This window comes from Pseudomyrmex gracilis, unplaced genomic scaffold (genome assembly GCF_002006095.1).
Source record: "Pseudomyrmex gracilis isolate BER0280 unplaced genomic scaffold, ASM200609v1 scaffold_533, whole genome shotgun sequence".
NCBI classification, from domain to species: domain Eukaryota; kingdom Metazoa; phylum Arthropoda; class Insecta; order Hymenoptera; family Formicidae; genus Pseudomyrmex; species Pseudomyrmex gracilis.
Genome location: NW_018021117.1, coordinates 24,887 through 51,905, shown reverse-complemented (window position 1 = coordinate 51,905; position 27,019 = coordinate 24,887). Strand labels below are relative to the sequence as shown.

General features: G+C 40.8%; 3 protein-coding genes across 21 annotated transcripts in view; 2 read left to right on the top strand and 1 right to left on the bottom strand.

Annotated features, from left to right (window-relative positions):
• LOC109860991 (transcriptional regulator ATRX-like) overlaps positions 1 to 1,494 on the top strand; it is a 13,542-nt gene extending 12,048 nt beyond the window's left edge. For 3 of the 4 annotated variants that reach the window (XM_020440436.1, XM_020440435.1, XM_020440437.1), the window contains 3 exons: positions 244 to 318; positions 405 to 512; positions 590 to 689. In XM_020440436.1, the coding sequence (XP_020296025.1) occupies positions 244 to 318; positions 405 to 512; positions 590 to 679 (273 nt within the window). In that variant the 3' untranslated portion in view covers positions 680 to 689. Of the gene's footprint in view, positions 1 to 243; positions 319 to 404; positions 513 to 589 lie in introns of all 4 variants that reach the window. The other variant, XM_020440438.1, reaches the window with a different exon arrangement.
• A 4-nt stretch (positions 1,495 to 1,498) lies between these two features.
• The window catches only part of LOC109860994 (iduronate 2-sulfatase), a 29,921-nt gene continuing 4,400 nt past the window's right edge, over positions 1,499 to 27,019 (bottom strand). The window contains exons 1-9 of one of the 10 annotated variants that reach the window (XM_020440457.1): positions 6,302 to 6,384; positions 3,924 to 4,251; positions 3,650 to 3,827; positions 3,315 to 3,451; positions 3,028 to 3,199; positions 2,779 to 2,928; positions 2,546 to 2,683; positions 1,970 to 2,442; positions 1,499 to 1,851 (exon numbers count right to left, since the gene is read on the bottom strand). In XM_020440457.1, coding sequence (XP_020296046.1) covers positions 1,516 to 1,851; positions 1,970 to 2,442; positions 2,546 to 2,683; positions 2,779 to 2,928; positions 3,028 to 3,199; positions 3,315 to 3,451; positions 3,650 to 3,827; positions 3,924 to 4,121 — 1,782 coding nt within the window. In that variant the 5' untranslated portion in view covers positions 4,122 to 4,251; positions 6,302 to 6,384 and the 3' untranslated portion in view covers positions 1,499 to 1,515. Of the gene's footprint in view, positions 1,852 to 1,969; positions 2,443 to 2,545; positions 2,684 to 2,778; positions 2,929 to 3,027; positions 3,200 to 3,314; positions 3,452 to 3,649; positions 3,828 to 3,923; positions 5,304 to 5,816; positions 5,920 to 6,301; positions 6,385 to 27,019 lie in introns of those variants that run through there. The other 9 variants (XM_020440455.1, XM_020440451.1, XM_020440450.1 and 6 more) reach the window with 9 other exon arrangements.
• On the top strand, positions 5,492 to 27,019 carry LOC109860992. Of its 7 annotated transcripts, XM_020440446.1 has the most exons (12): positions 6,569 to 7,176; positions 7,640 to 7,799; positions 7,957 to 8,115; positions 8,256 to 8,677; positions 8,802 to 9,276; positions 9,420 to 9,760; positions 9,853 to 10,061; positions 10,146 to 10,431; positions 10,543 to 10,679; positions 10,790 to 10,939; positions 12,491 to 15,682; positions 23,225 to 27,019. In XM_020440446.1, exons 2-12 carry the CDS (start codon positions 7,677 to 7,679, stop codon positions 23,374 to 23,376), a joined length of 5,646 nt encoding a protein of 1,881 aa, XP_020296035.1. In that variant the 5' UTR covers positions 6,569 to 7,176; positions 7,640 to 7,676; the 3' UTR covers positions 23,377 to 27,019. The 7 variants fall into 7 exon arrangements, with proteins under 7 accessions (XP_020296030.1, XP_020296034.1, XP_020296035.1 ...); XM_020440441.1 differs by lacking the exons at positions 6,569 to 7,176; positions 23,225 to 27,019 and adding an exon at positions 5,492 to 5,848 and having other exon boundaries at positions 12,491 to 17,682; XM_020440445.1 differs by lacking the exon at positions 23,225 to 27,019 and having other exon boundaries at positions 6,563 to 7,176; positions 9,856 to 10,061; positions 12,491 to 17,682.

Here is a 27,019-nt window from a genome sequence, read left to right as displayed (position 1 = left end):
TTTTTTCGCAATATAAATTTAATTTCAATTAGGGGGGTATTTGGGATTTCTCTTATAAGAGATGCAAGTATAGCATCCAATATGAATTTTAGAATTGTTAATTCAATTCGAATTTCACGTGTAAAAATTTACATGTGAACACGTATATATGGACATATATACACGTATAATTACTTTTTTATGACAAACAGTTGTACAAGAATTTTTTGATTTGTGTCATTACTACATTTGTATATTTTTTAGAACTTGCAGAACGTTCAACAACCGATAAACATGCCAAATATGGCAGGCAATAGTAACATGCGTAGTAACATGCAAGTAAGTTATAAATTTCTCGTTCGTTTTTATTTTAACGAGCCGTTGCGTTCTTGTGAAATGTTCCTTTATTATTTTCGTGTTTACAGAATCACGCGCAAACCGGTGCGGTACACGGAAATCTAGTGCCGAATCCATTTACATATCGAAATGTTCCATCGGCTAACAATACAAATAAACCAGATGATTTAATTGAGGTAGAGTGCTGCTTTTTTTTAAATTGCGTTCGGTAATAATTGTCGAGTGTGTAATTACGTTTTATTCGATTTTACAGGTAAGACCCACTACAAGTAACGCGAATACATTAAATGCACAAACAGCGGTACAATTACAAAACAACACGAACAAAAATCAAGAAGAGTAAAGTGTCCTAAAAAAAAAAGAAAAAAATTAATTTATACTATTATTATTTATATAATAGCTTCATTTTTAAGTGATATAGATCGAGTTTTCGAGCTGAAACGTGAGTGGTATACGAATATATTGTACGTTTTATGTTTGTCTGTAAGATAGTTGTAGAAAAACAAATTATTAAAATAGTAACTACATCATAGTAACTATAATAAATTTTTTTACGCATGCAAACAAGTCGTGTGTTTTGCATCTTTCAAGATGCTCGTTCGGCATGTGACCCACGGTTTGTTCGCATAGCTGCACCGGTCCTTAAGCAAATCCAGAAGAATGGAAAAACACGGTATTTTCGTGGTTATGATTTCCCGATAACTATATAATCTCACATTGAAATCGCTAGACCAACGGGCCGGTGCCTACGTAATGAGTATTGTAAAAGAAATGCATATCTAGGAGATCCTTATATTTGCGAAGTATACTACGTACTTTTGTAAGCATATACAGTAGGTGAAAGAAGTAGTAACATCCCATCCTTTTTGAAATAATAATTGCACAAATCAGAAAGATATTATAACAAGTCACTGTTAAATCACCGTGCATTGTTTTATTTACATGAGAAGTACGAATAAAATGCACAAAGTGTAACGACGTTTGTTATAACATTTTTCTCTTTTTCACACAAATTATTTTTAAAAGCGATGGGACGTGCCTCATATTTGTCTGTGTATCTTTTTCCCCTACTATATATATATATATATTTGTAATATTTCACGAGTTTATTTATACCGATCGTTTTGTAAGTTATCATTGAGTATTAAATAAAACACGAGTTTTATATCGCGTTAAGGTTCAGTATCTTGGAAGAGCACTTCTCCATCCATTTTGTAACAAAATTCTGAGATATTTCTTTGCTTTTGACATATTCGGCAAATCTGCCACGTTAAAATTCTCCGCTCTGTCGGTTCTGTGATCGTACAGTTCCTCTGCTATAGTGACGTTCCAATTTGGCTTGCACGTGTTGTGCGCAAACGGCACCCACATCGTATAACGATACTTGCTGGTTTTCAGAGTGTATCCCATTACGTTTATTTCTTTTAAACGGGGCTTATCGCTGTTGGGATGAAGGGTGGGTTGGATTCCAGGTCTCGGGTACTGACTGAATGCCGCCTTCTTCCACGGTATGCTCTAAATTGTTGTAAATATGGAAGAAAAGAAAAAATTTATATATATATATATAATTATTCGATATAAAATAATTACATAAATTATCTAAAATATAAAAAGCGAAACATAGTTTACTTACCTGACATCTTACTATATTCTTTATAAGTGGTAAGAGCGTGATACCTTCGCTGCAAAGATCGGGCGTTTTCTTGTGATATGCAAAATCGTCGTCTCTTGAACGATGATATTTATTATTGACATTCGACGTTTGGCACAACGGTATAGGAACACCTGCCAGATCCGCAATTGTCGGAAACACATCGACAAGTTCCGCAATAGCATTCGTAGTTCGACAAGTACCCCATCTCAAAGACTGTGATTTATCGCATTTTTGTTGAACATATGTTTCCAAGATACTTTCTTTGTACTCGTTGATGTTTTCTAAAATAATATCGTTCTCCTCACTATCCAGCGTCATATGGTTCGCGTTACGTTTTGTAGTACGATTGATATCGAACGTGAGCGTCGGAATCGATATTATCAAAGGTACGTGCACGGCAACGTCAAAGTTACTAAATTTGGACCAAGTGGCGTGCTCTCCAAGTGCCCAACCTGTATCGAATATTATCTGTACTTATTGTTTACAAATTTTTATCAATTATATAACGTCTAATAAGCGGAGCCGTGTTGTTATAAGTCGCACTGTAAAACGCACCATGATCGGACGTTAGTATTACAACGGTGTTCTCACGTATCATCGAGAGATGTAGCTGATGCACGAGCTTGCCGATCATGTTGTCGATGTAAGACACAGCTGCGTAATACGATTGGACAATTAGCTTGCCGAACTGTTCTGAAAATGTAGTGATTAAGGAATAAAGAGATCCAGAGATCTTTGTGTGATTTAAAAAAAAAAAAACGCGAAGAGTATCTTGACGACGAGAGTACCTGGTATTCTCTCCCACGGAAATTTCAGTCTCAAGTTTGCCACATCTCTCCGCCATCGTAGATCAGTCCAGGGATTGTAAGCGACCTCGCTTACATTGTCTGGCCACCGGTACGGCTCGGGCATCTTGAACTTCCGTATTGGATGATATTCTGCGATTGATATTTATCGATATTAACGACTTGGAACATCACGAGATACATCTCTCAAATATATATTATTTCCGGAAATAGCAACAGCAAACACTGTACTCAGATAGCGTTCAGGATACTTCAGCGGCACATGAGGCTTCTGAAAGCCGACGGCCAAAAAAAAGGGATTAGAATCCTTGTTGTGCTTGCGTATGAATTCTCTGGCTTTTTGTAACGTCTCGATATCGGGCAGTGTTTCGTTTGGCATGTTCGAAATATGTACCGGACACATCTATATAAAAAATTATATCTTTAATGTAAACATATATATTTTATGTAGAAATATATACGCAATATATACGCAACGTGTGTGTGTGTGTGTATACGTAGAAATTAATTTATTTTACGCTAACAAGATTCGTCGCTGCTTCGGATTGCGGATTCGTTTTGCACACGGGAGCGTTTTTGTACCGATCCGTGTACGGATGAAAAGGCTTCTCGGTCCACGAGTAGGGACTGTCGTCGGATCCGTTCGAACTCACGCCTGCAACGAACGTGGCGTACGAGTGCGTGAATAATTGATTCTCTCAACTCGCGCGTAACATCGCACGCAATGAACTCAATCGAACGAGCGCACGCGTGTGTGTGTGTGTGTGTGTGTGTGCGTATGTGCGCGCGCTCGCTCGCGTGCTCAGCTAAATATACAGTACGCGTAAATATAAAACCGTGAAAGGTACACCACCTGGATGAAAAACTTTTCCTACGGACATCGTGCTGTATCCGTTGTTTCTCAAGTGCTCCGGTAACGTGGTGTAATTTCCGACCGTATCGCGCCAATAACTGTAGAAGTCGTAGAGCCGAAGAGTGTCCGGTCTTCTGCTCGTCAGGAAGGAATTTCTGCTTGGCGCGCACAACGCTTGCTGCAACGACAAAATTCGAGCTCGTTTTATTACGCGAATGATTTCAGAAAGCGTGTAATATAATTTCAAACAGACAGTAGTCGAGACAGTAGAGACCTGAGCGAACGCTTCGTTAAAAAGAACACCGTCCTTCGCCAGGGCGTCTATGTGAGGCGTGTACGCGTTTACATCGCCGTAACAACCCAAGGTGGTTCTCAGATCGTCGACAACGATCAGCAAGAAGTTCGGACGCGCGGTTACGCCGAATGCCATCAACGCAGTCGCGATTAAATTGAAGCAGGTCACGGTAAACATCGTGCGTCCGACTGCTTAATATATGCAGTTTAGAGGGAGAAAAAAAATGCACTCAATGTCGCATTAGAAAGTGTTGCGCAGTTTTTTTTTCAAATATCTCACATATCTCTTGTCTCGAGTCTTGATGTTTCTGCAATCGAGTTTATGAAATATGAAATATATAAATGATGGAAAAACGTGCTTGAGTTGCAATCCAATTCTACTGGGTGTATCAACGAACGATTTCTGACGAACAGTATAAGAGGTAAGAGAATAAGCGGTGTGGCTTATTTAAATTTAGCGCGCGGAAGATCAGCTGATCACGTGATCATGAATCAGCTGGCGATTGCTAGCGATTTGACAGCTCTCGACAGAATTCTTCTTTCTCTCTCGTTCCCTGTCCATCACTCAGCTGTGCATTGTAGTTTGCTGTTGTGTCATTTGCGTCAGCAATATAACTAGCTGCACACATAATTTCTGATACGTCATGGATTTGCACGGAACGTTACACAACCGATTATTGAATAACGTTCGCGCGAACATAAATAATTTGTTTAGACAAATACAACTCTATGAAAAAAAAAATACATTTCTACTAATATCTAAGCATAAATCTCTTATAAACGCTTATTTATTTAATTAATAAAATTTTTTCTAAACCATTATTTACACACAAAAAGAGAAGAGAGAGAACATATTTATATATTTTCCCAATTTTATTTTTTGATGCGTGTTACGTATTTTGAAGAGCAGGTATATAAGGGGGGAAGAATAGGACACACACACACACACACACACACAATAGATGCTCGATACAGAAGTCCTTTCGTGGTGCTGTAGACATCTCATTGAGATCCAACTTTTTGCTGTGTTCAAGCTTGCACATGCGCATGCAAAATGTGTTTTTCACGTTTTCATCGCGCGCGAGCTACCCTCTCTCGCGCATTGTAACTTTGGAATGAGACAAATGATAGTGTGTTAGTGAGAGTATATACGTGAACGGGGAAGTGACTCTAAGGAGTACATAATAACAGGTTGCGAATCTAAATTATAACATCCACGTCCTGACGGGAATTCGTGGAGAAACACGAGGAAAGAATCGCTCGTCGAGCGCGTCGACAAGCCTCAACAATCGAGAACGGCCGCCTCGATCGCGACCCCGATTTCCCGCGTCTCCGCCCTCTGCGCCCCTCTGCGCGATGCCCAGTCGTCGAATCAGCTGATTATTGTTTTCGTTGTTGCGACGCGAAGTGGCCTGTCGCGGCGCGATGCCTGGCGCACGCACCGACGCTGAACGTTAAAAACGCCAGTGGCGAATCCGCGACCGGAAATTTCGCTCGCGTCGCGACAAACTGACTGTGGTGTGTCTCGGTGCGCTGGGCAGCAAGCGCGCCTTCGACGGGCGGATCATCGTGCCGCGCGTGTGTCGTTGCGTCGTCGTTGAGTCCACACACCAAACAGAGCGGTCGCGGTGAGGAGAACGGAAGTGTGTGGAAGAGCGCTGTTGGATTTGCGAGAACGGCGCGCGGTGTCGTGCCGTTTTTCCGGAGTGTGAAAAATAAAGAAAATTAATCAGAGGACATCCGAATTGAATCGGGACGTTTTGCGCGCGTGTGTGTGACATTATTTGCCCGCTGTCGTCTGTTGCTTGTCATCGCCACCAGAATGACGCAGTAGATGGACGGCAGCGCAAGCGACGGTGCTTTTCTCACGCACGATGATAAATCACAGTGTTGTTTCGCGGTGAAGTAAGTAAAAACGGAACGAGACGAGGAGAATTTTCCCTCCGTTTCCGTTTTTCTCTCTAATCGATCACGACGACGACGACGACGACGACAATGACGATAATGACTGAGATCGCGCGACGGCTAACTCTTTGCTCCTCCCTCGTCGGGAACACGCACGGGCGCATATCGATAAATAACAACGGCGATGCGATAAGCAGCGACAACAATTTTCTTTGTTCCTTCTCGACGATTTCTACACGGTTTTTTTCCCCTCTACGTGCGAAGAGCGATACAACACGACGGCGCGACGATTCCGCGATCGACGGCGCTTTTTTTAACACGGTTGCGTAAACGCTCGCGTCGCATCGAACACGGGAGGTGCGTCGTTCGTTTTTGTCGTCGGGTGTTCTTTGATTTGGTTTTTTCCTAAGTTCCTCAAGGTCTTGTTTCGTATACAAAGAGATAAAAACACACAGACGCGACTCTCGTCATCGGCGCTCAATCCACTTTCTTGTGCTTCTCCCTTTTCTTCCTTCCTTCCTTCCTTCCTCCCATTATTTCTGTTCGTGACTTTCTTGTCGATCGTCCCTGAGCGTGCATTCCGCGCGCACAGCTGTGCCGTGCTTCGCCGTGCTGCGTTGTGCAACCAACACATCTTTCTCACCCAGTATCTCCTGTCTCTCTCTTTGCCTCTACAACGGCTGGCAAAATAGACTCCCCCTCCCTCCTCCCTCACCACCACTACCTTCTCCTCCACCACCACCTCTTTTCTCCGTTTCTGTTCCCACCGCCAACTGTCCGCCGTCAACACACAACACATCGCCGACGACTTTGACTCGATGCGCTTTCCGATTTTTCGTACGCGTTGTTGAATAATGCACCGCGTCACGACGACGACGGACGACGCTTCGTCAGATATCCGAGGCAACGTCGACGACGGGAAACGATCGCGCGACAAACATCAAATGTCGAGAGTAATGTAGCAACGTGATGAACAACATCTCCGAACGGTGCGCTTGAACGAGAGGGTTCTTTGTCCTCTGCGTGAGGATTACGCGAACGGCGAAACAATCGTGCGTGTTTGCTGTTCGTGTGAAGAGAACGATCCTCCTCCTCGCTCGTCATCTTCGCGCTGTGCTCAAGCTCGCTGCCAGTCCGAAATCCGTTTCCCCGAATCTGACCGTTCGTCGTTACCACCGCACATACGTACGTACGTACGTACAACAGAGAGTGAGGGAACGCGAGTGTCGATTCTCCTTTGTCTCTCCGTTCACATTTTTGTGCCTCATATCGATATTATCGTCAACGTAGCGCAAGTGTTGCGATGTCTCTTACGCACCTTTAACGCAGTTCGTATTATAATCTTCGTTTCGACTTCGTGTTTCTCTATTTGTGTGTGTATATGTGAGGAAAAGGAGCTGTTAATAAAATATATTCTCAGAGTTAAACAGCGCAAAATATTTTGGTACAACAGTTTATTCTAAGCTCATAGCTACTTTTTTTTAACACCACTCACTATAAGCCCTCAGATAAAACACGATGCGAAGTATAAAATTTATCTGTTTTATACAAATCCAAGTTTTTACACGTGCGTGATAAGTTATCTAAATATGTTTGAAAAGCGTATGCTTATCGCACACACAAGTTTTATTTTCTACAAGTATCTAAGTTCTATTTTCACAAGTAATACAAATTTGTTTCAAAGAGAAAAAGATTTTGACTGACAAACGTTTGTTTCGTTATTTATATGAAGAATATTAAGAGCTTGTACAATTTTGTGTGAAATGATGCAATATTGTGTTATCTTCACAGGTAAGATAAAATTGATTTGCAAACGTGAAAAAAAAAAATGTCTGCGGAATCACCAAGGCGAGGTGTACACAAAGGAGGTCAAATTGTCTCACCTCAGCCTATAGTTGATAGATCAATTATTGAGAGTGTTGCTGGAATCATAAATGATATTGTACCACAGGTAAGATATTAGTAAAAGAACGTTAAATATTTAAGCAATTACTGTATTAAGTTAATGTAGGAAAAGTAACATTAAGTTTTTCTGATCACAATAATCTTCTAATTATTATCAATCTAAAAAATAATAACTTTTTATTATGTTTTCCATTTATTTGCAGGGATACTCTGGAGTATCAAACTCTGATAATAAAGAAACCATATCATGGGCACGATTTGAATATGCAGATATAAACGATCCCACTTTATATCCTGATTACAATGAAGGTTCCAGCACACCACCTTTGTTATTAGTGCTAGGATATACAATCGGTGTTCAGGTGAGTGTGTGAAACTTTTGTAGTTTCGTATTTGAAACTTATTTTTTGTTTTGATACATTCAATATATATATATATATTTTTCTTGCCAAGTTTACGCATCTAGAAATACATCGTAACAACAATTGCCGATATTTTGCAGGTATGGCTTATATCGGCGGCAGGAGAAGCTACAGAAGTCCTATCATGGCGACAAGCCGTGGTCCGTACCCTTCGAATTCTATCGAATCCAAAGACTGACGACGAACACGTCGACGAATTCGAAGCGAAACGGCCAATGGTGGCGATCTGCTCCGAGGTGGATCCGACTCTTCCGGGACCAAAATTCTGCGATGTCACTTTTCTTTCCCTGAAAACTGGCGAGTCAGTTCACAGTGTAGCGTTCAAGAGTCCCGTTTGCGACGTGCTGGCGAACAAGCGATCTGTGGTCGTAACGTTATTAGAAAAAATTGCAGTCTTCAATGCCAGAACGTTGCAAAATACTATAACAATCACTACCTGCTACACAAGCCCTGGCACAAATCCAAATCCTGTTGCTTTGGGAACACGATGGCTCGCTTACAGGTACATTTCGTACGAAATTTTATCCTTTATTCATTATTAATGACATTAATATCTTTTATATTAAGATAACAGGGATCTATTCCTAGTCTTAAATAATCAACTATATTTCGCGTGATGTTCGCAGCGAAAAAAAATTAATACCCTCTAGGAGAAGCAGCGGTGGTTGCGAAGGTGAAGGTGTGCAGAGTTACACGGCAACGGTTTTGTACGCGGCGAAGTCACTGGGCAAAGGTTTACGCGGATTGGGAGAAACCGTAGCTTCGAGTCTAACTGGCAACTCGGTGTCACCGATGCCCGTCAACAACACGGGAAATGACGTGACTCCTGGCGTTGTTACAATATTGGATCTTCAGGTCGCGAGAGACGAGAAGGAACTAGACGACACAAACGCGGAGGCTGTGATTGCTCATTTTACCGCCCATAGTGACCCAATCGTCGCTATGACTTTTGACCTGACCGGCGCGTTACTGATGACGGCGGACAAACGGGGACATGACTTTCACGTGTTCAAGATTCAACCGCATCCCGGCGGTCCGACATTAGCGGCGGTACATCATCTGTACATTTTGCATCGTGGTGATACCACTGCGAAAGTACAGGTATGATTTATTTCGCAATTTAATTAGCATTGTACAACAGTACCGTGAATCAATTCTTTTTTACGCGGTTTTTCTTTTTATACTTGAAAGAATATGTATTCAGACATCAATATTGTGAAGATACTGTATTTCTATCATATCAGGATATGGTGTTCTCAAGCGATGCACGTTGGGCTGCTGTTTCTACCGTGAGAGGTACCACCCATGTCTTTCCCGTCGCGCCTTACGGAGGTCCCGTGGGCGTTAGAACGCATTCTACTCCTCACGTTGTCAACAGGCTGTCTAGATTTCAGAGAAGTGCAGGCCTGACTGACGACGGTACCCGATCCCATTCTCCTGTGTCTCACACGGAGTTACCTCTGTCCACTTATCCCTTTTCGAATCCTAGACTTCCCCCCTACCCTCATCCGACCATACTGCATCCTCTATCGCAGATACGGCAACCGTCCTCTTTAGGCCAACTCAACAGCTCATCCCAACCGAGGTAGAGTATCGATCCTATAAAATATGGAGAACTGCTGGGAAGAAAAAATCAAACTAAAAAGTGAAAATTAAAAGACACCGTGCACTTTGCAGTAGACCGCAACAGAGACAACGGTTACATTCTGACGATAGCGGGACTTTGCCTTTAAAGATCTGCGCCTGTTTCGCTCCTCCTAGAGCTTGGATGTACGCGCAGCGAGAGTCCAGCAGCAAGGTTGTCAAGAGAGCGGTCGATTCATTGTTTATCATGGCTTGTCACGGAAACATGATACAATACGACTTGGAACCTAAACCAGCTGCTGGTACGTGACCAATATTTTATCGCATGTTTTGCAAAAGTTTAGCTTATTTTTTAAATAAAATTTAAAGTTTTGTTTGCTTCGCAGGAGTGCCAAAGGAAAAAGTCTGCGACGATACTATGATCGAATTGGATGTCGAGGCAAAAGGTCAATGGCCACTTTGCAGATCTCCCAATTCCGCAGAACTTTTTGCGCCGTTACCTCTATCCAATCCCTTGCTCAGTGTTTCGTTCACACTAAAAAACAACCAAGAACTCGATACAGCCGAGGATCGTTGGTTGAGTCAAGTTGAGATTGTGACACACGCTGGACCGAACAGGCGATTATGGATGGGGCCCCAATTTGTCTTTAAAACTTACAACGCTCCCAGCGGGTTGGTTTTTCTCAATTCTCTCGATTAAATCTTCTTAATTGTTTTTTGGTTTTTTCTTGTTGAAAGTGAAATTTAACAAAACTTATTTGTTATACGTATTTTTTACATTAGGGTTGCTGTTAATCTGGTCGAAGCCGAGACCGTGGAAGTTGGAATAACCGGTTCGCGTCCGGCAAGATCGAAGCCCGTGAACATGCCCCACGCGGCGTCTAGACCGTTAATGCCAGTCGTCATTGATGGATCTGGAAGTAAGTGCGCCAGTAATTTCAAACATTGCGAATCGCAATGTTGCGCATAAGTGAGAAATCTTTCATTATGAAAACAAAAGAGAATAAAACGTATTATTTCGACTCGCTAGGTAGCTATGAACAATCACCAAGATTCATGGAAGCTTACGGCGATCCTCTGGACGGCGAGAATGTGGCCGTCGGTAGCTGCGAGAGTCAGCTGAGAGAAGATCTCGCGGAAGCTATGCTGGAGATAACCATCGCGTCACATCGTGCCCAAGGTAAGTGCGCAGTCACGCAACGGAGTTTCACGTTTTAGTCGGCGGCACCAAATTTATACGAATGCAGGGTCCAATCTTCGTTTAATAGCAGTAACCACATCGTCTCCCCGAAGCGACTTATAAACTTCGCGCAAGTTTGTATATTTCTGTTTTAGATATCTTTCGTACACATGTGTTTGTACATAATTTTGATTTTGTGCGACCTTTATGTTCTTAGCGATAAATAATTTCTTGTGAATGTAGAATGATGATCGTTCTTTTATTTTCTTTGTTATCTAATTTGCCTGCATTCTCTTATATTATCACATACTGTATACTGTATTCATTTCTCATGTCCGATAACCGCACAGTCATTCACGTGCTGATTACTACTACCCCATCAAACGAATGACATTCTTGACATTGTATATGTATTTGATGATTTTTGTGTATCTCTTGTGTATTGTTTTTTATTATATACACACAAAACAAATATATGTGTTTATATACTTCTTATAAGTATGTTTTATTCATTCGAAGCTCGCAAAGCTTGCAGGGTTATATGTATTATACATACCTATGTGTATATTCGCGTGAAATTTGACTCTCGGCGTGTTTCGACCTGATGTGTTTTTTTTTTGCTGGCAATATTGAGAGAGGAAACGAACAAATGAGATTTTCGAAAAAAAGAGAGAGAGAAAGAAAGACAGAAAGAGAAAAAAAATTTTATACTCGCCGAAATTTGCGAAATCTCAGATCGATAGCAAAAATTATTTTACTCGTAAGCAAATCTTTTCTCTTTCCCAGTAATGTAATGTGTTTCCGGTACATGTAACACACAGAGGATGAGATTGCCTGTGTAGCGTTATATAAGTTTGCGTGGATACAGAACTGGCCAGAGGCAGGTATCTTTCATTATGCCCCCCTTCCGTAACCGTATTACATCCGAACACTAACAAAGCAAAGACATTCTGTATGTTGGCGTCTGCTCTTTATTACGTTTGAAAAGAGAAAACGTTCAGACCGAATTGTGTACCGTCTTTGTACTAACCACAGTAGATCTACCGCAGTTTTGCTCGAGCTTTTAGCTTTGTGTATTATCTTAGAAAGAGGGAATTGTTTTGCAATTTATACAATACAGTACGTGTTTCTCTTCTTAAGTTTTGTCTTGACTCTCGACTCCCGTGTAACTGACACGCGGGACGTTTCGAAATGCGATAGAGACAAAGACCGTTCACTACAGTTTCTTATCGCGCTCACATTTATCTCCTCAATATACGCTCGAGATTTTTGTTTGTCAAGCACCGAGTTTTTCCCAAAGTAGTTGCCAAAAATCTCACTCGCATTTTATACGTAAAACACTTTCTTTGAATCTGGACGATTCTGTGATTGATTTTTCGTTTTTCACTTCGTATAACATAATCCCGAGCGAGCATGCGAGCGAGCTAATTGTCTCTGTGATAAAACAATAAGAGGGAATTTAAGAGAGAAAGAGAGAGAGAGAGTGAAAAAGACACGCGCGAGCAGCGACTCATAATATTGATACCTGCCAACGGCTTTTTCTGTTACTAGGGAGGCGTACAGTAATTGAGAGGGTGGGTCAGCCGGTAACTAAAGTCGTCAACCCTCACACCGGCACCGTGATTACCGTGTCGGCCGACGAGGATGAGGACGCAATTAGTTCCCTACAGGAGTACGACTCCGTCGCGGAGGAGATCCATGCACCTAGAAGCGTGTGTGCCGAGGAGGGACCGGCCTCGCTCGGCGCGGCGGACCTCCCGGATGAACCGGCGAGCCGGACATTGAGCCGCGAGCACACCGAGATCTGCGCGGAGATGCGCTCGGCGAGCGAGCCGGCGATCGACAGCGTACCCGACGAGAGCATACGCGAGCTGCAGGAGCGTCGCGCACTCTGCGCGGAGATGGCGACGACGACCGCGGTGTTGATCGACTACGGGAAAGAGGAAGCTTTTCGCGATGTGCCGACAAGTCTCAGTCTGTGTGCCGAACAAGGTGAGATCCCGAGCAGCCCGATGACGCAGGCGAAAGAGACGTTGTGGTGCACCGGCAAGAACAACAAGTTTGCTAGACGAGAAGAAGATTATCGCAGCGAAGTTCACGAGAGACACCTCGCCAAGGCGAAATACGTCGTCAGCTACGACGACGAGAGCGTCACTCTGATGGAGAACAAAACAATGCAAGTCGAGACGGCGCAGTCGAGCGCGGACGAAAGGTCCAGAAAATCTTTGAAGAAAACCGATCTCGAAAAAACCTCATCAAAGAAATCTTCGTCGGACGATCACGCGCAAAAACGTCCGGTCGAACAACGCACAACGCGTAAACATACGGTCAGAGAGAACAAAGAAATCGAAGACGTGAAGGAGGAGAAAGATATCGATAAGAAGAGAGCCGAAACAAAGACGCATAAAAGTGACAAAGTAAAAAACAAAGAAGAGAAGAATTCTGAAAGAGATCAAATGACGTCCAAGGACGAAGAGGTTAAGAAGGACTATCCTATCAACTTGTCCAAGCCAGAAATGACTACAGAAGTAACTTCGAAGAAAAAGGATTTAAACGAACTTGCGTCGGAAGCGGACAAATCTACTGATGACTGTGACGAGTTACCGCCATTGGATCCTCCACCGATGGACGATTTCAGTTCCATAGAGTATCAAATGGTAGAGCCATGCAACTATGCCGCTTTCACGTCTACTCAATCTGACGACGATATCGAGCACATTCACGCGTCCGAAGTGATGCAGATGCGCGCTAAGAACGACAACAAGCACAAAGATGCGGGTGCAGTCGGCGGCTGCGCCGCGCAATTGGCCTCTCCTTCGGCGCAACGGAAGAGCAGCAAGAGCACAATCTCGGACGACGATCTGGAGTACATACACAGTTCTGATCTCTGTCTAGATTCGATGAATTCGGAACGAGGTGACGCAGATGCGATAAAGCTCGCGAGAAGAATGAGCAACGAAAGTTGCCTGCGCAAGAGGCACAGCAGGCACACCTTATCTTCCGACGACGACTTGGAGCACGTTCAGCACTCCGAGATTCGCGAATTGGAGCAGAGAGAATTCTCAACGCAGGAAGCGGCTACAGAGCAAGGAACCAAGTCCAAGTCGAGCAAGAAACAAAAGGACATTATGGTGATCGAGAAGAGCGAGCCCGCGGAAACCGCGGAGGTTACCGTGATATACAATCCCGTGGAAGAGAATATGCCTAGATCGGATGAGTTCGACAGATGCGGTTCCGCTGATCACGACAAATCGGAAGGCACTCACCCGAGCCCCACGAGAAAGTCCAAGAGTCGCTCGAAAAAGGCGACTTCGTTGTGGTTGTACACAAGCAAGCGGGCTTCTCAGACCACCGACAGCGATATCGTCGAGATCATTGACATCGACGCGTTGCAAAAGGCCGAGATGGACGCCGCCGTGGTGCCGGAGTGCAAGGTTCTGCTCACGGCCACCGAGACCGCTGGAACGCGCGTCAAGAAGTCACGCAAGAGCAAGAAGTCACATGTGGACAGTCAGTCCTCCGCGAACTTCTCACAGGAGAACAGCTCAACGGAACTTCCTTTGCCTCTACTCTGCTCCTCCAAAGTGAAAATGGCGGAACTGCAGGAGGCCGTGCAAGAAGAGAACACGCCCAAGTCGAGCAAAGAGTCGAGAACTCAGGATTTCTCTCCTCTGACGGAGATATCGTGGAGCTCGATCGTGAAGAAAAGTATATCGTCGGATTCGCAAGAAGTTCGCAAGGAAACGGATCTCGAACCGTTGGTGGAGATTGAGGAGAAGCCGGGGATCGGCGAACAAGCGAAAAAGTTGGAGGCGAAATTCGACGACAAAGATGACTCCACGTTTCTGGAATTCGCGACACATAGAACGCACGAACACAAATGCTTCAAGTCCAAGGAAGAGGAAGACAGTGTCTTTGACAACAAGACGACGATGAAGGAGAGCTTTCCCATAGATTTTCCCACGTCCTGTGGAAAATCTCTTCGGAAAGAGAAAGGCAAAAAGGAGAAGGGCAAAAAAGAGAAAGGCAAAAAAGAGAAAGGCGCTAGTGACAAATTGTCTAAATTCCAGCGACACGAGGGGGATTACGATACGGCAGAGGAGGATAATGCCGATGAGACCGCAACAACGACGTTGAAAAAAAATTTTTTCGAAAGTTTTTTTCTAGACCTTCCCGCGTCTTACAGATCTTCCCGTACAGTCGAAAAACGTTCTACTGTCAGAGATCTCAACGTCGCAGGATCAGATAAATCTGTTAAACCATCCAAGTTACGTTGGCACGAAGGAGATTACGATACGGCAGAAGAAGAAAACGTCGACGAGACCACGACGTCGAAGAGAAGTTCTCTCGTAGATCTCCCCGCGCCCGGTAGACCTGCCCGGATAATAAACAAAGAACCTCGCGCGGACAAGAATTTGTTCAACGTAGCGGACGACACAGCGCTAATGAAACCATCCAAATTCCTTTGGTACAAGGACGATACGGCGGAAAAAGACAGTGTCAAGAAGACGAAGGCGAGCACGACGGTGACGACGACGGAGGAGAGTGTCCATGTAGAGAATTACGTCCTTCCTACGCCGATAATAGACGAAGAACCTTGCGCGGGCAAGAAAGTCACGGACGAGAATATAGCGAGCGTCACGGCACGAGTTAAGGCCCGTCAGAACGAGGGGGATAACGAGTTAGCAGAGAACAGACCTCTTCTCGCCACGGAAGTACCGATCGTCGACGAGACACGTCGAGGTAACTTCGCAGCCGAAAGGAGAGAATCGCAAAGAGAATCTTCTTTGCAGCTTCAACCGCAGCAGCAGGTAGAAGAAAGCGGGACCGAACGAAACGATCCAGTTTCCTTGAAGGCGCTGGACGATTTGATTCGCGCCGAGTTTGCGGAGAAGCTGCGAAATGAAGTCGCGGAACATTCGAAGAAGACGCCCGAGGAGACGGCCGTGAAGAAATCGAGCGTCAGATCCAAGCGGAGGAAGCAGCACAGATGAGTAGAGGATTGCTGCATGGACGTGCGTAGGGCCAGCCTTGCCCTCTACATACTCCTGATGCAAGTAACGGGGGTGGATTAGCGTTCGTTTCCAGCAAAAGAAACGATCTAGAACTTATGACTGTGCGCGAACGTTTCAAAAGTTACTTCGCACCGGGTCTTGCGTAATCGGCGTGTGTTTCGCTACAATGATGATAACAACTGTCGAAATTTCGTTGAAACGATCTCATTAGTGATGACGTTTAGACATTTTTCGATATCAAAAACTTGGCACTTGAGATGATTTGAAAAATAATCGTGAGATGATCAAACTGCTGAAGAAAACTATGAATTATATGAATTTTTTTCTTTTTTCTTCAAAATCTTTTTAAGAACGCTTCTGAGTTGATAGCGAGAACACACGCGCGCGCAATGAACACTATATTTTAGCGGGGCAAGGTTGTGTTCCGACACTTATAGGATGTTATCTAGGACGCTTTCGACGTTTGTTCTAAATGGGGTGTAGAACTAACGGGAGAGCTCTTATAGAACAGAATCCTTCACACTTCTGCGACTTGGCACTCGAGCAACCATGTAGCGATTTCAATTCTACTGCCTTAGATCGTAAAAAAGAAGAAAAAAACAACAAAAGTATTAAGTTTGGGTATATATATATATGTATATCGTTGCCCACTATCAGTAATTTAATTGTTCGGTACAAGCAAACTGATGTGACAAACGATCGGCCATTAGGTGTTCATTTGCAGGGCTCATCTTCAAGCTCTGTTCCCTCGAGTGACGATCATCATCATCATCCGGCACGCAATATAGATCAATATATACATATATGTATATATATATATGTGTGTGTGTGTGTATATATATATATTATATGTATGTATATTTCTTTGTTGTAGCGCAAGGTATTCTCATTAAAAGATCTATCAAGCTTTCAAACACATCTTTACTGCCATAGAGATTATGCTTTTTGACCGGGTATACTGTCGGTATACTGCCCTTTGTTTTTTCGCTGAATCGTAGTATTTTATTTGATTAGAATGTGAGTTCTAACTAATAACACAAATCGCGCTTAATTTAATTGTACATATTCTTTGTGCACCTTTGTGCAATATGTAATATATATATATTTATTTATTTTTGAAACACATTTTAGAAGACTCTCTCTATATTTATTGATCGTGTGTGCTAATATTCAGACGAATATTCTTTGACAGTTTGTCGCTAAAAGAAAAAAATAATAATAATAGTACGAATTTGAAAAAAAAAAAACGGATAGTGAATCGTTATTATTTCACGCCTGAATTACACAAACCTAGGCCCATTGTATGCTTCTATCGTCACATTAATAATGCGAGTTCAATTTTATTTTTGTAACTTCTAATTTGTCGTTTGTTTAGCGAATTCTATTTATTTATTTTATTATACACGCAAACATTAGGTACTTTATCTTCAATTTTTTTCTAGAAAACTTCTTTTAGTGTGATATGTCATGAGCTCCCGAAAGAGACAAGAAAGGAAAAACAAAAGGCAAATAAAAGTCAGTATAGACAAATTCGATACCTGGCTATAAAATATAATTATGAGATTGAAACAATCTTATGATTGTATATAATTGTACACAATCTATCTCTTGAATTTGTCTATAGGATTTTTTCTTCGGGCTGACAAATTTTGGTTTTGATTTTTTTGTTGTCTTTTTTTGAGTTTTAAGTAACTATAGAGTTGGACATGACTGAGAAATAAAAAATGGTGCGTCAATTGGAAAAATATCTTAAAAATTTGTTTTTATTTTTTTATTATATGTTTTATGTTTTTTTGTTAGTTTTTTTGAATTGATAAGTATAATTATATTATACTTACGAAAATTATAATTATAAACTTACATAGTACAAATATTGTGTAATTAATATATATATATATTTAATTTACATTAATTAATATATATTTAATTCATATAATTAGAAAAAAAACATAATAACTCATATAAAGCGATTTGATGCAACTATGTGATATGTTGTTATACTTGTCTGCACGTATTTGTTGGTTTTTCAAAATTTTTATTTATTATATCTATGTTTATAGATATGATTGACAAAATTTTCTGCTATTTCAAAACGTTTATTTGTTTTTTTATTTTATATTAATCTCTGATATCTTTAAATTTTTACGTTTTACAATTTTATTTATTCTTTCGCATTTTCGAGTGGCCTACGCAGGCGCGTAATTAGCTTGTGTAAACGTTTTACTTTTAAATGTTAATTCTTGCGAAATAAAAAATGTCAAAGAAAAACAAAAAAAAATTATGTAAAACGTGTTTGATGTTGCCGATGGTAACGCATAAAACATGTGTGTGTCTAGGTGTAACATTGCGTTTTTTGTGTCGTAATTATTAGATAAAAAAAAAATAAACGATATATCGTTCGTGCGAGAATATATTTAAAAGAGAAAAACAGAGAGAACTACTTGTAATATAAAATTCAGTAGCCTCGCGACTCAGCAACTTCCGTCACAAATGTTGTCACAATCGTTTATAATATAAAACTAAAATATTAGGAGGGAAGAAACTCAAACGCGGAGAAGTATGTTCTTGAGACAAATAGTTTTATTGACCCGAAGATCAACCGTAAAACCATTTCGAAAAAAAGAGCAAAGAGTGTGGAGGATGTTTTATTCGCGAAAAAATTGTTTTTACCTGTTCGTCAGTACGAGAAGCAATGTATAGTTCTCTCTCGAAAGAGAAAATCTGCTGATAATAATAAAAAAAAAAAAAATAACCTGCTCTATCTCCGCTACTGTTAGAAATATAATAAACGAGTATACAGAGTGCGATTAATTGAAAAAATACTACAGTCGTCTTGTAGAGTCTCCTGCAAATTAATTGAATTCATCGTCAAGGCGAAGTAAAACATTCACACGACTCACCTTCTCGACTCTTTAAGAAGAAATTCTTTATTAAACTGTGATGTTTCCTCAGCTGATAGTGATCTCGATCTAAATGGCATTAGATATTTTATGAACAGCATATATATTATACATACGGGCTTGTTGCGTCTACTCGTAATTTGATCGAAAGTCTCGTCGCACGTTTGATCTTTGTCGTGATTACTCTTTAACACCGTTACATGCAGGCATGTATCACATAGAAAGAAAAAAAAGAGAGAAAACAAAAAAGAGAAACGATTTATGATTTCCGACAAATTTACTGCGTACAGTGCGTGTCGGGGATATGTGCGTGCGTGTGTATATGAGAAGAGCGTTGACCGTATAATATCGATTGTGAAAAAAAAACAAACAAACAAACAAATTGTATTATAACGCTTTTGAAAACGATACTTCGGTCCTCATATATTGTTCTTATTAGCGATTCATTCGATCATTGCGATATTTACAAGCGTTCAAAAGATGCGTTTTCCGTTCGCATGTGTTTCTGGCCTTACGAGAGAAGAGGAAAACACTTTAGAAGTATTATAAACGTCCAAAAATTGCAAAGCGCACTTTATAAACAATCACACAAGTCGAATTCTCGATTTAATATCCTTTGGCTTTTCTCGGAGGAGAAGTATTATTTTTCATTTTCGGAGCCAATGTTCGTGTGGATATTACCTAATGGTAGTAATAGAAGTTTTTGTTCTATGAATTAATGCGCGCGTGTGCGCATTAATTTATAGAATAATTCTACGTTTATAAAATAATTCTAATTTTACTTTCTTCGTTTCTGTGTGTATATCGAGTTGTATTACAATTTACCTGTGTAGTAGTTACGAGCAACTAACCAGTATTTTCCTTTTAAAAACGCGCGCAGATATATAATTCTTTTTCCATACGACATGGCCGATCCTGTGTATTATTTATCGCGATTTATGGCAAATCGGCATCTCGCAATAACAATCTTCGGGTAATATCAACACAGTTTCGACCTGTGTATACATCGGCAGCTACAATACGTTATACAATATTTTTTATTGAGATTTCTTTTTACAGTGAGACAATCCATTCGAGTTAACGGTAAAAAGAAACGTAATAAAAGCGATATATTATCGGTCTTATAAAACAACATTGAGTAACTAAGTATTGCTATTTGTATAAATTATTTCTAAATTATTACTATTACACAGACGCGTTATAGTTTTTACATACAGACAGTGGCGTAAATGTCTTTATGAAGTTGCATCTTTTAATATTGAGACATTATTGGTGCAGCTTCATATGTGAAGCCAATGATTTATTTATTTAAAGTAAGATTGCCAGTGTAAAAAAAAAACAAGAAAGAATCAGTATAAAAATAACATAATCAATCCGGAAGCCGTGCGCAAGAACGTTTTGCAAGTTTACGGGATTTAATAAGAATATGTAATAATGAGAAAAAAATATATTACATATGATAATATATATCGTTCCTTTTTTATACAATATACATTATCATGAATATATATTATTTATGTTTTATTTTACGGTATGTTTAAGTTTTATAGCGATATCGGCTGGTTTGCACCGACTGCACATTTGGGGTGTCGGTGCAAATTGTGAGTTCGGCTGGTCGAATGGCAGCAGTTCTTTGCTGGTTCCGCGTATTCGTCTGAGCTCAGTAACACCGCATAGGTGCTCAAAGTGGCTCTCACAAATTAGTTGGAGCCAGTTAGTGTAATCAGTACACACACCGATGCGGTGTTGCACACAATTGCACCAACTCTACACAGGTGGCACATCGGTGCAGACCAGCCGAAATCGCTATTAATGTGTATGGCATAAAACTTGAAATATATATTTTTTAAGACCGACAATATTCGAACTTTTCGGCGCTGATGTACACGTCGGTCGTTACGAAAGAGGCAATAATTGTGATTAGATCATCAAAATATGTACCGTGCGATGAATTTGTCTTTGCCGAAATTTGCAAACGCAAATGATAGTCGATAGATGAATATATTTTCGATTTTACTTTCATATTTATTCGTGTAACTTTATAAATAGGTAAAACGCAGAAAAACCATTTTTTCTCCGATGTTGTAAGCTTTAGCTTGTAGAAACGTTTAGTGTGCTTGATGTAAAAACTCTTTTGTCAGTCTCGTTCGTTAGCCCTTTGTCTCGTTCTCGTAAATGATTCTGATGACAGACTGCTTGAGATTTTCACTCGTGATGTCACAATGCCAAAGTTCGATGAACAAAGTTCTGTTTAATTTACTCAGTTTATAGTTACAACAAACTCCGACCGCGGAATTTCGTTCGAGCGTGCACTGGGGAGTGACAACAAAAATAAAAGAAACTGAACGATACAAAATGCGTAAAGAAAATGCAAAAAGATAAATTACACGTCATGGTGATTTCGTAATTCCGATCAATTCGAACAAGATGTTTTGTTGTCAGTGCGGGCGAGAATGACGCTCAGTATTATTTTCTTTAGTGTATCATTGTGCACTTTGTTAGCCGCGTTCTATTAACTCGTAATCGATGAGTGACGAGTGACTGTGCAAACTGCAGAGGAATACATCAATACGAGGACACATACTACATAATTCCCCAACGTCGCGCATACAATACATATCACAGTTTGCGGAAGAGAATGCAAAGTCTTATCGGAAAGATCGCGAAGTTTCGCATAAATACTGGAGATTACAATATGGAAATTTTTATTTGAATAATGTTTATATAAGTCTCAGAATTTACGCGCGCGTGATACGCAGAATAATCTATATAAATTTCCGTCTTTGAGATTCCGTTTTTTTTTTTGTTCCACGGCACTCCTCCCTACAAAGAACATTAACGTAGACACTAAGCGGTGTTTCCATTCTGGAAATAATTGACAAAAGAGTACAACATTGTTATCTACTTTAATTATACACATATACTCCCAGAATAATATTTTTTGGTGTCGATACTCTAAATAAAAAAAAAAAAAAGAATTGGGAGTGTCAATTTTAACTGGCGGGAAAGTTCCTGTGATTCGAAATAGTATCTACTGAAATAAACACCGAATTGAAACACTGTTGGATTTTTTTTTTCGTTGAATTGAGCAACGCTGAAATACACGTAATATATCGTGTATATCTTACAATTTTATCTTGCAATCGAACGAATCATCTACGAGAAGTGAAGAGAAAGGAAGCGAACAGGGCGCGATGCTGTTTTCTTCCACTGTGTAAAATCGTTTGTGGCGGAAACACGCCGGAATGTATTGTAAAATGCACTAACGATATTTACTAACTGTAATTGAGAAATGTACAAAAAAAAAAAAAAAAACAACAAATACCTAAACGAATCATGTTCGACATGCGCGCGAGACGCTTGACTCGCGGAAGAAGCGTCCCCCTCATTACGGGGGCTAAGTAATATAATTTAAGAGAAAAAAAAAGACAAAAACGATAAAACGAAAATAAAAGTATACAGCCATAACGCAATACGTCATGCTATTTTTCTTGAAAAGTTTCTCGTCCTCTTATTAACTTTTTTACATGAAATATATATACGCACATACTTCGTGTAGATTTATGTGTTACTCGCACATCGCACATCTCTGATGTTAAAGTCTTTCGTATTCTCACCCCTTCGATTATAAATTTCATTCTTCAAAGGATTCTTGCTCTCACCATTTATATGTATTAAGTGAATATTGAGACAACTAAAAATCGCAGCACAATTTTCACTTTACTGATGGTGTCGTGTGTGTGTACACGTGAATGTAGATTTGAAGTCAAATACAATAATTTGCTGACACGTAGTCACAGTCGGTCGCGAAAGTATCCTGAGAAACACACGAGATATGTAGAGTTGAAATATGTGTAATCATGTGCAACTTATTTGAGTCATTTTTTTTCCTTTTGTGACTCGTTCAAAATACTTTTGCGAGTTGACTGAGTGTAAAACATCATCGGTCTTAAGGAGAAATTTACTAACGTACATGGATCACAAGATACGATACTCTTAACTCGGAAACTCTTGGTTCTTTTCAATTTTCTCTATTTTAATTCTTTTCGTTTGATTACATGTCTCTTCTCTGTTTCCTTTGAGTGTAAAAAAAAAAAAATTATTCATTTCAATTGCTTCGTCTTTATATTCAAAATTATTCGTTAGTCTTCAACATGCGCCACTAATTGAACACAATGTGTTATTCCAGCTTGACAGCTCTGTCCTTAAGACCAATGACGCGCAAGCTGAGAAAGAGAGACAATCTCATAAGAGTGATGATAAACCATAAGCTTCTTTGGCGCAACCGCTAGTCTTTCTTGCGACGATTTTGAGAGGAACTTTTCCCGGTCGCCGATTCGACGTTTCACCCGTTGTGTTCTTTTTTCCAGGTGGCAGTCAATCGTTGGCCAGTTACGAAGACCTGAGCTCCAGCAGTTTCAGTTCCACCAGCAGGGCATCGGACGCGAGGAGCTCGCCGACCCCCTCGTACGGGGCCGAGACCATGATGGTGTTTCCCAGTGACACTAGTGGCTCCATTTGAGATTATTTGAGATGCGCGGCCATGCTTCCCAAGTGGTTGCGCTGTCTCAGATAAGGAAAGAGCAAAACGGAAGAAGATGAGGAGAAAGAAAAAGTCTTCTCTCTTTCAACGGAGGAGGAAGAAGGAGGGAGATGCCACATTTTATTCTAAAATTCCATCACAACACGCGCACAGAAAACAGAGACACACGAGAGGACAGACAGTGCGCGGAATGAACGTACGATGAAGATTACGAGAAACGTTAAACCCGTTAGTGTTGTCAAGATTGAACGGGAAGAAAAGAAATATAGCTGAGAAGAGAATTTGCAAACGTAATGAGAGCGCGCGAGGATGCGCGCTTTTGCCATGCAACTTTTTTCGAAAACAAAAAATAGAGTGAAAGAGAGAGAGAGAGAGAGAGAGAGAGAGAGAGAGAAAGTCATGCGTGTGTTTTGCCATTATCTTGTTTCCTCTTTATTTCTTTGCCAGCTCCTAGTTCGCTTCACTTGTACGTGCAGTCGCGCGGACCACGAGAGACACACTTTCTTTCGGTACGTGCAAACCTTCTGCGAAAAAGAAAATTCTGTACGACGCCAGAATGGCGTAGGAACGAAAATGATATTTCATCGGTTTTCCTGGCGCATTTCGCAGAAAGAGAGACAGAGAAAGAGAGAGAGAGAAAAAAAGAAAGGCAGAACAAAATGTATTACGTTTCTCGTGTATCTATTTCTATATATATTACACATAAATCTCTCTCTACGCTGTTTTAATACTTAAGAGACTATTTTACGGTAAACGCTGATTATATACATATATTAATCCCTATATTTTTATACTTTTTAGTATATATATATTTCTCTCCGTGGACATCGTACATTTCTCAAGGTGGTCTACGTTCGTGATAACCGCATTTTGTACATCCCTGTCCTGCCCCTCTCCCACCGCCCCTCGTGCAATCCGTCGGACATCATAATATTCGCGATCTATCATTTGTACATCCGGGAGTATTTCCGATTTTTGTGAGCATCGTTTCTCCCCGCCGTACTCATCGACGTACATCGATCATTTCGAAGCAGGCCTTCGAACAATGCGTTTGTTCGACGCATTATACATCGCATCATTTAAAAAAAAAAATAGCTCACCGCAATAAAAAGAGACAACCTTTTTTTCAATTTGATTGGAATTTGGTTGCAAGTGCAATTTGAAAGAAGATTTTTGTTCAGAAGATTTTCGAAATCAATTCGCGCCGTTTTTTGTTCTCTTTTGCCATTAAATTTCAATCGCGATTTAGTGAGTAATCTTCCTGTTGAGTCCGCGTCGAGTCACGAGAACTTATAATCCGGCACGGATTTCTTCGAACACGCGACTTCACCACCCATCTTCATTATCGCAACGTGAGTAATATTCATCAATCGTTGCTCAAATATACCGTGAATTAATCTCCCACATGAGTGCGATATAAATTGATTAAAGTAAATAATGCAATATATATAAATGCATTCTTTGTCACGATTTTGGTAAAACGCATTGTGTCAAGGCGCGGCTTAAAAGTTTCTAACAAAGTTTCTTCGAGAGTTCGTTCCTACTCCATCGCTCGTTCGTAAGCGCGACGATTATCTGTCATGCGATATAATATCTTAGATCGAGCGGAAGTTTAACAACGTGTCAGCAGCGGGTGTGAACGAGATGTGAACGAGATCGGTTTTTTAGCTAATTTAGCGTGTGTGAAGTAACGCGATGTAGCGTGCGCCAGAGTATACCACGAAACTTGGGCAAACAATTCGCATCCATTTGTACACACATGTATGTACATATTGTAATTCTTTGTAGTGAAATTTATACACAAGGATTTCTCGTTCTCGTAAGCATTACACTCGGCTGAGATTTTGGAAAATCTTTTTCTCTGTATTTTTCAAACTCAAACGCTTTTCACAATCTTCAATCGAATTGCATTTTGTTCACTTCTCTCTGGCTTTTCACGCTGTTATTCGGGAAAAGAAAAGTGTTTTGAACAATTTATTTCTCTTCAAGTTGTTGTTTCGCTTATTTCGCGGATGCACGGTGTAATGTTCGCGAGAACAATCCTGTCTGTTTGTCGTATCGATCGACTGTCGTCGATGTCGGCGAACGTATAGCGACAGGAGCTTGACTGTCAAGTGTGTAAACAAGTCAAAAAAGTTACGAAGCAAATTACCACAGACTGTAGACGCAACCGACGGGCCAAAAACCTAAAGTATCTAGACATTGTATCAAACGCAATCAGGGTAGGAAGTCGTAGTGCGACCTTGAGCAACAGATTTCCTAAACAATTTTCTAGAACCGATTTTCGTGGAATGCCTAGTAGCGCTTCTCTTTTCTAAGTGATATATATATGTCTACATATATATACACACATACACAAACACACACATAGACACACATGTACACACACACATAGTGTGTAACGAGATAGCGTAAATAATTAGCGAGTAAACGCGCGCGTGCGCGCGCGCGATCGGTGCCGCTTGGACTCGAAAGAAGCGAAAGATCATTAGCGATTTGTAGATTAATTAGATGATATAGCGATATGTGGAATCTTGATATTATCATCATCGTGTCCGCGTAGAGATAAAACGTATAATTTTTTGTAGCGAGCGCCGCGGCGATTTGTACAAAAGAGAAGAAGCGTGAACAATTGCATGGCAAAGACTTGATCTCACCTCCGTGTCCGGATTCTTTCTTCATCTTCTATCTTCTTCACTTTCTTCCGTATTGATATCCGCGGGTAGTTTCTGACGGGAAGAGTTTTAGAAGCGTGTCAGACGCCGCGTCTGATTTTATCGCGAATTTTTCCGTTCTTGTTAAACGGAGAGAATCGTTTTTCCCTTTCGGAAGGAATTGGCAATCGTTTCGGAGAAATACGTTCGGAGAAATGCACCGAGAAATTTTATAGAGTAGACTTCGATTTCGTACGATACACTTTGATAAAAAAAAAAAAAAAAAAAAAAAAAAAAGTACGCAGATGTATCGTGCCGCATCATCGCAATCGATACGATTGAAAAACGAAAATTTTTTAATCCATAGACGTGTGTGGCTTTCCGATGAAAACTTGCGAAATGATTTCGAATATCTACACTGAGAACAGATATCTTGAAAAAAAAAAAAATGTCTGTTAAAGATTCGAGAAAAAATACGAGAATGAAATTGCAGGAAAGGAAGAAATAGCGATCCCAAGGATCGTCATTTTTTTGTGCGTCCAGAGAGATTAAACGCGCGTAATAATCTCGTTGCCGCTGCAACCGAATCAAATGGATACGCGATGCACGCGTATATTTTTCTACCTCTTACTTTCCGATATAGGGCGACGTTGCGGCGAGAATCGATCGGATATCGTTCGTTCTCTCCTTGGCATTGTCCCTAGACAGGATGACGAGTCCACCAGGCTCCGACGCGCAACGCACGATATAGTCGATAATAATTGTAATAATCGTAACAAAAAATTAATTAACCCACTGGTTAGGGAGTTTTTATCTTTCGAACGCACGCTCTCGAGAGTCGATTAAGAGTGTCCTTGATCCTCCGGTGAACCGGTTCTCTTGTCTACGATTTTTACATGTCGGAGGACGAGACGAGATTTTATATATACCCATTGTAATAAGATGCACAAAAAATAAGAGCTTTAAGA